The following is a 9,336-nucleotide window of genomic DNA, read 5'->3' as shown; positions in this document are numbered from 1 at the left end:
GGTTCTGCATTCACTCTTGGAGCCTTTCTGCTTTTCCTCATCACAATCCTCTTCCTTGTTGTCTTTCTCTCTCCTTCCTGCTTCCTTTCCTTTCTCCAGGCTTGAGTCATTTTTGCTTGGAAATGTTAGAGTTGGAGGGCCTTACAGTCACAGATGTTAGCCCAGAGAGGTTGCTTGAGTCACACAAGGTCACACAGCATGCTTGTAGCTAGAAGCCAGGCTTCCTAACTTTCAGTGGAGGGCTCCTTCTTATAGCCCCATATGCTTTTCTGTCCCTGGATGTGTTTAGACACAACACTCCCAGCTCAGCCTATCCCTCGTGAATGGAGTATTTCATACTAACAGGTAACTGATTGTCACAGGCAGGCTTCAAGTCTTTTCCTTCCCAAGAAACAGATAAACCAAACTTGAAACAAAGGATTTCAGATATGATACATGTTGAGGGGCAGGTAGAAAATCTCAACCTCTCTTACCAGCTGACCTCTGGTGGTCTCAATTCTTTTGGAGGTCTGAATGGGACTTGTTTCCCTGGTTCGTGCTTTGAAAGGCCTCTTCCCTCTCCCTGCCCACCCCTGTCCTGGGTCCAGTATAGCATTTGACTCTCTAAAGAGGGTAGCCCCTGGGACAGGTAGGAGGCTATAGGGCTACAGCAGAGGGTCCAGACCCAGAATGGGGTCCGGAAGGAGGAAGCTTAGGTACAGCAGGCTGCCCTGCTCTGGGAAAGGGGTGAATGCTCACTGACATATAGCATTTAATAAAGTCATTTTAACGGGGTGGGGCTGAGACTCCAGCACTCAGAGAGGGAGGTCTGCTCTAGGACTCAGGACTGCTAGGAGTCAGTCTGTTGAGATTTTGAGAGCTTGGAGAGCTTAGTCTCTGAGCTGGGCATCAAGGGCTCCAACTTGGAGAGTTGCGTTTGGTCCTTGGAGGGGTTCTGTGGTGGCAAAGGGAGATGAAGTGAGTATGCCCCTGCCCCCAGAGGGGTGATCCAATAAAATGCATCTTTCCTGGAAAGTCATGCCTCAGACTATCCAAAATCCAGTGGGTCATGACATCTCATATATTTCCAAACCCATTTAACCACAGTAGGTCATAGCTAATTTCTCCCAGAGTCTCCAGGGCTCAGTGGGTGAGTCTACTAAGGTAGCCCAGTATTCCTCCCACCCCCCAGCCCCCCATCCTTTTCAGATCTGTCCAGGAGCCAGGAAAGAAGCAGAATAGTGATAATTCAAGAGCAGGAGCAATCACGGGGTTTGCTTTGTGGGGCTGGGTGGCCCAGGGCTGAGCTTGAGGGGCCTATTTGTTCTTGGGAAGCTGGCAAGGTTTCTCTCTGGCAGCACGATCCCATCTCTGGCAGGCGTGCAGCACTACACTTGCGCGAGAAGGGCATGTTCATGGGAGGATCTTAGGCACTGTGGGGTGGGGTGGGGCCACAGCTACTCTGTCCATGAGCAAATCCAGCCCTAAGGTACCGCCAGAGCCAGGGCATTCGAGAAATGCCCTCATGGGCAACCTGTCAACCACAGCCATCTCATTGGTGATACTCATCACTACCTGAAGGGGAGGGCATGTCTTGGCAGGATTCACTATTCCACTCAGACCAGGAGGCATTGAGATGGGGCAAGAGCTTCGGCTGGTAACTGAGCAGAAGCTGAGCCTGGGTCCTCTGACTACCAGCCAGGAAGCAGGACCCCCTGGACAGTTTTTCTCAAGGTCTGGTGACTCTGGAGGTGGGGTGGCTGCCAGACCCACCACCCGAGCCCCAAGGAGCTCCCCCATGGGGATCACTCACGGGCACGTCTGTGGCGACCATGTTGGAAGGGTGCCGCAAGCCATATTCTTGTTCCTGCAGCCGTGTGGCCAAGTCTTGCTTCTCTCGTCCCCAGCGCCGAGCTGAGTCCACTAACTATAGACACGAAGAGGCACAGATGGAGAGCCACTAGGCAGCAGGGCCCCTCCCTGAGAGCTAGGACTGCCTACCTGAGCCTGCTCTTTGGGGAAAAAGCAAAACCCCAGGTCATGTGGGCTAGCTACCCTCCCAAGAGACCTCAGGGTGATAAGAGTGGGTGAAGAGGGACTAAGTGACAGCTTGACTATGATTGATGGATCTTCGCTTAGTTCCGCCAGCAGACTGAGCCCAGACGCTATTACAATGAGTCCAGCCAATCCTCCACACGGGGCTCCAGCCCTCCTTATACGTACAGGAAGCCCTGTCTCACCTATACCCTTGTCACGAGTTGAGCTCCCAAACTCCTCATGCACTGAGCTGCACACCTGGTCACACAGGGAGCCCTGATCCTGATCACAAAGTGAAAGTGAAAGTCGCTCAGTTGTGTCCAACTCTTTGCGAGTCCATGGACTGTAGCCCACCAGGCTCTTCTGTCCACGGAATTCTCCAGGCAAGAATACTGGAGTGGGTAGTTGTTCCCTTCTCCAGGGGATCTTCCCGACCCAGGGACTGAACCCAGGTCTTGCCACCAAGGAAGCCCTCTTGACCACAAATGGAGCCCCAACTCTCCTGACACACAGATCCCAGACCCTCCTCACAAGCTGAGCCACCATCCTGATCACACACGGAGCATGGACCCAGTCACACACCAAACTCGGACCCTGGTCCAAATGGTGCCCTGACCCTGGATGCAGACTGAACCCTGACCCTCCTCATGGAGCCCAGACGTGGTCACACAGGGAGCCCTGACCCCGGACAAACACTGAGTCCTGACCCTGGTCACACATGGAGCCGCAACCCTCCTCACACACTGAGCTCCAACCCTCCAAACAGATGGAGACCTGACCCTTCATACAAGGAGCCCCAACCCAAGTCACAAATGGAGCTCTGACCCTGGATGCAGACTGAACCCTGACCCTCCTCACTGAGCCCAGACATAGTCAAACAGGGAGCTCTGTCCCTGGATAAACACTGAGCCCAGATCCCGGTCACATATGGAGCCCCGACACTGGTCATATACAGAGATCTGACCCTCCAAACACACAGAGCCCCCATTCTCGAGGTTTTACACACGGAGCCTCAACCCTCTTTACGCCCTGAGCCCCAACTCTCTCCGAACATGCAGATCTGACCCTGGTCACCAGTGGAGCCCCAATTCTTCTCACAGAGCCCTAACCGTCCTGAAACACAAATCCCTGATCCTGGTCACAAAGCAAGCCTTGACCCTCTTCACACTTGGAGTCCCAACCTCCTCATACAGGGAGTCCCGACCCTAGCAAACACGGATCACCAGTGCCGGACACACACAGAGCTCTGACCCTGGTCACACAGGGAATTCCCATCCTGCTCATGCATGGAGGTTGACCTGAGCCCAAGCCTACTCTAACATGCAGCCTTGACCCTGGTCACAAAGGGAACCCTGACTTTCTTCACACACTGAACTCTGACACTCCTCACACAGGAAGTCCAAACCCTAGACTAAAGCTGATTACCGACACACCCCTGTCATCCAGCAGTTGAGCATCTGCTTTGCAAGGTAGCGGATGCAGGCAAGCTAAGCTCCCACATGCCTCAGGGCAGCTAAGCTAATGTGCCACAAATACTGAGCCTGCAGTCTCTACAACTAGAGTCTGTGCCCTGCAAGGAAGATCCCTCATGACACAACGAGGACCCCGCGTGCTGCAACTAAGGCCCGAAGCAGCCGAATAATAAATAAATATTAAAAATAAAACCACCCATCACCAACCCTTGACACACACAGAGCCCCCACCCCGATCACACACAAGGCCTTGACCCTCCTCTCATACAGAGCACTGACCCTAGTCACACACTGAGCCACGACCCTCCTGACAGAGGTAATTCCTACTCTGATCACCCCCAGAGACCCAATCCCCCTCACATGCTGGACCCCAACTCTGACCACACAGGGAGCCCCGACCCTAGTCACACACCAGGCCCTGGTCACAAAATGGAGTCCCCAGTCCTGGTCACAAATGGACCCCTGACCCTGGGTGCAGACTGAGTCCTGACCCTACACACTGAGCCCAAAGGTAGTTAAATAGGGAGTCCTGATACTCTAAATACAGGGAGCCCCAATCCTAGTCATGAATTGAGTCCTGACCCTCCTCACACATACAGCCCTGATCCTTTTCAAACACAGAGCCCCGACTCTGGTCACAAATAGACCCAAACCCTCCTCAAACTTGGAGCCTTGACCCTCTTCACACACGGAGCCCCCAACCCTCCTGAAATATAGAGGTGGAGCCAGGTCACTGACAGAGATGAGACTCCCTGGCCTGTGTGACCCCTTCACCTCACCTACCTGGCTTTCCAGGGACAAGATCCGGCTCTGAGCTCGTTCCAGCTTGGCCAGGAGGTTAAACTTGTCTGAATTATTGGCAAGGAGATCCTGTGGGCAAAGCACATGGTCCCGTCAGGGGCTGTAGCTGTGTGAGCTCGGGATGCCAGTTGGCACAGCGGGAGGAATCAGCCAGGTCCAAGCTCCAAGTTCAGCCCCCAGTGCAGAGCCTCAGTTGTTCAGTCATTCAGTCGTGTCCGACTCTTTGCAGAACCTCAGACTCAGGGCCAAATCCCCTGTCCAGGGTTTCACACTTGGCATGTGCCTTTTTCATAGCTGTTCTCCCCACATATTTTGAATGTATGAAATTTTTGTACGTCAATTAAAATTTTAAAAATATACTAGGGAGGGCTTCTCTGGTGGCTCAGGGGTGAAGAACCCACCTGCCAGTGCAAGGTACATGAGTTTGACCCCTGATCTGGAAAGATCCCACATGTTGCAGAAGCACCTAGGCCCATGTGCCACAACTATTGAGCCTGTGCTCTAGAGCCTGGGAGCCGCAACTACTGAGCCCACGGGCCCACAGCCCGTGCTCTGCAGCAAGAGAAGCCACTGCAATAAGAAGCCCATGCACCACAATGAAGAGTAGCCCCTGCTCACTGCAGCTGGAGAAAGCCCACACACAGCAATGAAGACCCAGCACAGCCATAAGTAAATGAATACATTTTTTTTAAGAAAAATGTATTAATACTAGGGAGCACTAGGTTAGTGCACAGAAGGGAATCTTGAGTTGAGGGGGGTCATTCTGTAAAGTAAAGGATCTGCTTGTAAAGTGAGGGTTCCCCGTCTTCCATACTTTACCTGGATGTCCACGCATCGAGGGTGTTTTCAAACAGAACTCACCTCCTGCGAATCCTGAGATGAAGAGAAAAGCTCTGCTGTGCCAAGCCCATCTGGCTTTTGTAATTCCAAATGTTCGGCCTCTGGGTTTGCATAAAGCAGGGACACCTGTAACAGCCCCAGAAGGAGAGAGGGGCCAGGGACACCCACCTGTGCGGGCAGGGTTCCCCTGGAGCGCCCCGGGGCTTCTGTCTCTTGCAGCCTTTCTGCCAGGTCTACTCTTGCTCCCAACTCCCCAGGGTCCACCTGGGATCAGGGAAAGGGCTCTTCAAGACTGTACCAATCCCAGGGAATGCTCCAGGATGGAGTTCTGAGAGCCCTGTGTGGAGCTCCACTGCAGGCCAGCCAGGTGGCAAATGGGGTCGGGGTCAGCTAGGGGCTTGCTTGCTCTCCCAGGATACTAGGTGAGGGTAAGGGTGAAGTTTTCAGACTCATGAGTGTTCCCCAGGGGAAAAGAGCCAAGGCCCGAGAGCTAGAGACTCTCCAGAGATTCTAGGCATACTGGAGAGCCTGGGAAACCTAGCTCGTGGTCTGGGGCTTCACCTCGGATTGTGTGGTGGGTGGTTTCTGGGTACCTGGTGACCTGGATAGGCAGGCCCAGAACCACGCTGTGCTGGTGGCTCTTACCGGCAGGGCCTGTGGCTGCAGAATGATGGGGACCGACTGGTGGCGGTTCTTATCCAGCTCTGCCCGCAGTCTCGAGTTTTCCGTGAGCAGCACTAAGTTGTCGTCAACAGGCAGATTCTCGCCCGGGGGAGGGCCAGTGGCCGAGAGCACGGGGAAGGCTGTGAATGTGGCCATAGATGTGCATGAGATAGGCTTTCCTGCCCCCACGTGCCTGGCCCAATCTGCCTCAGTGTTTTCCTTCTTTCTGCTCGTCCTCTGCTCCCCAGCCTGCTAAGTCTCCCTCCTGCCAGTGAGATCAGCTCCACACTCCTCCTGAAGCCATCGTTCTAGGCTCTTTAGAATCTGACCCAGGTGATCTCCCTAATCACTGCCCTGCCCTTTGTCCTGGGTCTGTTTCAGCTCCTCATCTCTATCTTTCCTCCTTTCTCTGCTTCTGGAATCCTTACTCCCTGGGCCAGGGTCTGGGCCAACCTCTCCCGAGACTGCCTTCTCATCTCTCATGCTAACCTCAGGGTTCCTGAAAGGTGGGCCCAACTTTCATTGTTTGTTAAAGACCTTCAAAAATACCCCCCGACTGACACCCCCATGCAAAGAAGGCTGTCACAGGGCTGGGCTTATGGGGGTCCCTGGTGAGGTGGCACAGAAATCCTCCGCTTGGGCTGACCTGATCCTGTGTGACCTGGTTATGTTCTGCTCATCAGAGCTGCCTCAGATGGGCAGTTCTGGATGGCTTTGGTTAACATTGATGGAGAAACCAAATCATGGACTTAACCAAAATATATTTTTTCTGTTTATTTTGTAGAAGCAGACTCTTTGAAGGTATAGGGAGATGAGCATATAATTTGAAGGGTCCTGGAGTTAAGAAGTTGGGAACTGCTGCCTGGGAAAGCCCCACTTTGCAGGTAGCCCATCTCTGTTCACTTGAGTCTCAGAGCTGCTTCTGGAAGGTCAGAGCCTCTTTCTAGCATGGTTCACATGCTCTGTCCCCTCCCTTGTGTTCTGAGGGGCTCCCTGGCAGGAGAAGGGCGTTCAGGGGGCCTCTGGAAGTGCTGAGTGTCTGAATGAATGGGGAACTAGCACCCTCTGGGCAGTTTGAAGGTGCTGCTGAAACGGAGGCTCCAGGAAGGCAGGGCCTCCAGGGGCGGGACGACAGCTGGGGAGCAGACTCACGCATGCTGGGCTTTCCCCGCGGCTTGTCCTGCAGGGGCTTGCTCCTCCTGCGCAGCCTGTCCTCCAGCACTTGCTCCATCTTCTCGATCACCTGCAGGGTGGAGCACAGAGGCTGGGCTGGCCCGGGGGCACCACACCTTCGCCTCAGTGGCGGCTGCGGGCAGCCTGGCCCTCCTGCCACCTGCCTTCTCCTGGTGCCTCACGGTCTCCTCCAGCGCCTTCGTCTTCTGCAGCTTGTCCTGGTAGCGCTTCAGCAGGGCAGCCTGCGGCTGCTGAGCCTGGTGGAGGAGGAGCAGCTCCTTTTCTCGATCATTCTTCTGATGGTGGTGGGGGGGTAAGAGAGGGGACAGGAGGGGAAACAGGGGTGCCCTTGGCCCCAAGGGTCCACCCCAGCCCCCTCTGCTCAGTCCTCCTCTGCCCTGGCCCCCTGGCCCCTTTGTCTCTCTCCCTTCTACTTTCAGACACTCCCCTCCCAAGCGCCCTTCCCCTCTGCTCTCCGAACCCTGGCTTACTCGAATCAGTTCATTCTGCAAACGCTGCACCTCGTCCCTCAGCTTCTTCATGTCCAGCTCACTCAGCAGCAGTTTCTGCTTCATGGATGCTAGTGGTGGTGGAGGAGCTGGCTCAGGGAGGAGGCACCTCCCAATTCAAATTCGAATACTTGGCAGGTGTCTCTCAGTCCTGGGGCTTGAGACAGGACTGGACTCTCAATTTCCCACCCCGGAGAGACCCCAGGCTCCTATTGATTAGCCTGTGTCCCGCAGCACGCACACCTGGGAGAGGTCCCCACCTCCCTGTTCCCTCGGTGGCCTGCACGCCCTCACCCAAGTTCTGAGCCTTGTCGGGGCTGGCTGACTCCTCTTCCACCTCCTTCTGGGCGAGCTGGCTTCTCAACATGCGGTTCTCTGCCTCTAGGACGCTGGTCTGTTTCCGCAGTGACAGGATGTCCTCTGCCATCTTCTGCATGGCCCGCCGGTAGTTATTCATCTCCTGTGGACCCTGAAGCTCAGAGCTGAACCCCCAGTCCCACTGTGGTCCCCACCCAACATCGACATTCACACTTGGAGGTCAGCAGGTCACTCTTGAGGCCAAAGAACAGAGAGAATCCCAAGCTGTACCCTCAAGTGTTAGCAACTCCTTGGAGGGGTGGTCATGACAGTTTTCACCCCTCCTAGTCATTGGGAACAGCTGTGTAAATGTGCTCTTCTGGGGGCTTATCTCTTTTCCTGAGATGCCTTCTAGGGGAGACCCAGGCCTCAGACATCACTGAGGAAGCTCCTGAGCGATGGAGACTTGAAAAGCTCCAGGCTAGCTCTCCAGGGCCTGGCTAAATCAGGGCTAGTCTCACCTTCTCCCTTCTCTAATCCCTCTTCTTCCTCGTGTCACTGAGAACCCAGGGAAGAATCTCTCTGAAATCTCCCTGAAGGCCCCTTGGGAGCTGCCTCTGGGCACCAGCCTCCGAACCAGCCCAGGGGTCTTGGAGGGACCCAAGGTAAGCCTGGGAGACCCAGATAAGGTCTCAAGGTCAGCGCTGGGATCCAGCTATAGGATCCAGGGTATTAGGTGGGGCCAGGATGCCAGGCTCTGTCTTTAGGTTAGGAGTAACAGCAATACTAATATCTGGTGTTCATTGAGCATTTACCATGTTCTAGATCAGGCCCGCCTCCTTCATTTAGCCTGTGAGGATGGGTTCTATTATCATCCTCATTTTACCAATGGTGAAGACAAGGCCCAGAGAGGTGAGTAACCTGCTCAGTCACCAAACTAATGAGTGGCAGGGTCAGGATCTGAAATCCAGGCCTGCTGGCCCTTGAATCCCTGTTCTTAAGCACTGTGCAATCCTGTCATGATGCCCCCATATAGGGAAACTTCACAATATTTTGACAAGTGATGAAAACAGATTACTACAAAGAATTATGATTTTAACTTGGGGAAAAAATTCATGTTTACCCTTGTGTGTATGTAGGAGAATTCATAGGTTATATTTACACTATTTGTTTTATAATCAGAAATTCCCTACTGTTATTTACAAACACTTTTGTTAAGGTAGTTTCTTAAATATAAACAGTGCAACAAAATAGAAAAGAAAGACTCAAAACGTGAAGCCAGAAATGTCCACAGAGGGGGAGGAGGTAGGAGCTAGGTTGGGGGTGGAGCAGGAGGAGGGAAACAAGGCCAGGGGGAGCTTGTGGCCTGTGGCCTTCCTGAGACTGTGCAGGCCTTGAGGGCAGTGGGTGGGGGCTCCTGCCAGGAAGGGGCTCCCAAGTCCTCAGGAAGCAGAGCTCCGTCCCCAACTCCCACCTGGGCCCCATGCTGACTGGGGATGTGGCCTGGCTCCCAGTCACTGCCTCCAACCTGTTGCACGGCGGGCTGCTGGCTTCCTGGGGTGGGG

The 9,336-nt window shown here is 54.2% G+C and overlaps 1 protein-coding gene across 1 annotated transcript; it reads right to left on the bottom strand.

The window, feature by feature from the left end:
• Positions 1 to 829: 829 nt before the first annotated feature.
• Positions 830 to 7,931, bottom strand: CCDC33 (coiled-coil domain containing 33). Its single transcript, XM_088829711.1, has 10 exons — positions 7,769 to 7,931; positions 7,457 to 7,545; positions 7,082 to 7,261; positions 6,945 to 7,035; positions 5,775 to 5,932; positions 5,428 to 5,547; positions 5,151 to 5,255; positions 4,272 to 4,358; positions 1,793 to 1,906; positions 830 to 934 (listed from the first exon to the last, which is right to left on the bottom strand). Exons 1-10 carry the CDS (start codon positions 7,929 to 7,931, stop codon positions 830 to 832), a joined length of 1,212 nt encoding a protein of 403 aa, XP_088685837.1.
• Between the last annotated feature and the right edge of the window lie 1,405 nt (positions 7,932 to 9,336).

Source organism: Moschus berezovskii, chromosome 21 (assembly GCF_049115385.1).
Source record: "Moschus berezovskii isolate FMDL1 chromosome 21, NW_MosBer_1.0, whole genome shotgun sequence".
Taxonomy (NCBI): Eukaryota; Metazoa; Chordata; class Mammalia; order Artiodactyla; family Moschidae; genus Moschus; species Moschus berezovskii.
This window is presented reverse-complemented; position numbering and strand designations above follow the sequence as displayed.

What these genes read in the sequence shown, in the direction of transcription:
- CCDC33 (XM_088829711.1), bottom strand. Translation starts at nt 7,931, where the DNA reads ATGAATAACTACCGGCGGGCCATGCAGAAGATGGCAGAGGACATCCTG. An exon ending in TGGAGCATTCCCTGGGATTG is followed by an intron (nt 5,256 to 5,427) that starts GTACAGTCTTGA and finishes GGGCTGTTACAG; the next exon opens with GTGTCCCTGCTTTATGCAAA. An exon ending in TCTTGTCCCTGGAAAGCCAG is followed by an intron (nt 1,907 to 4,271) that starts GTAGGTGAGGTG and finishes TCGTGTCTATAG; the next exon opens with TTAGTGGACTCAGCTCGGCG.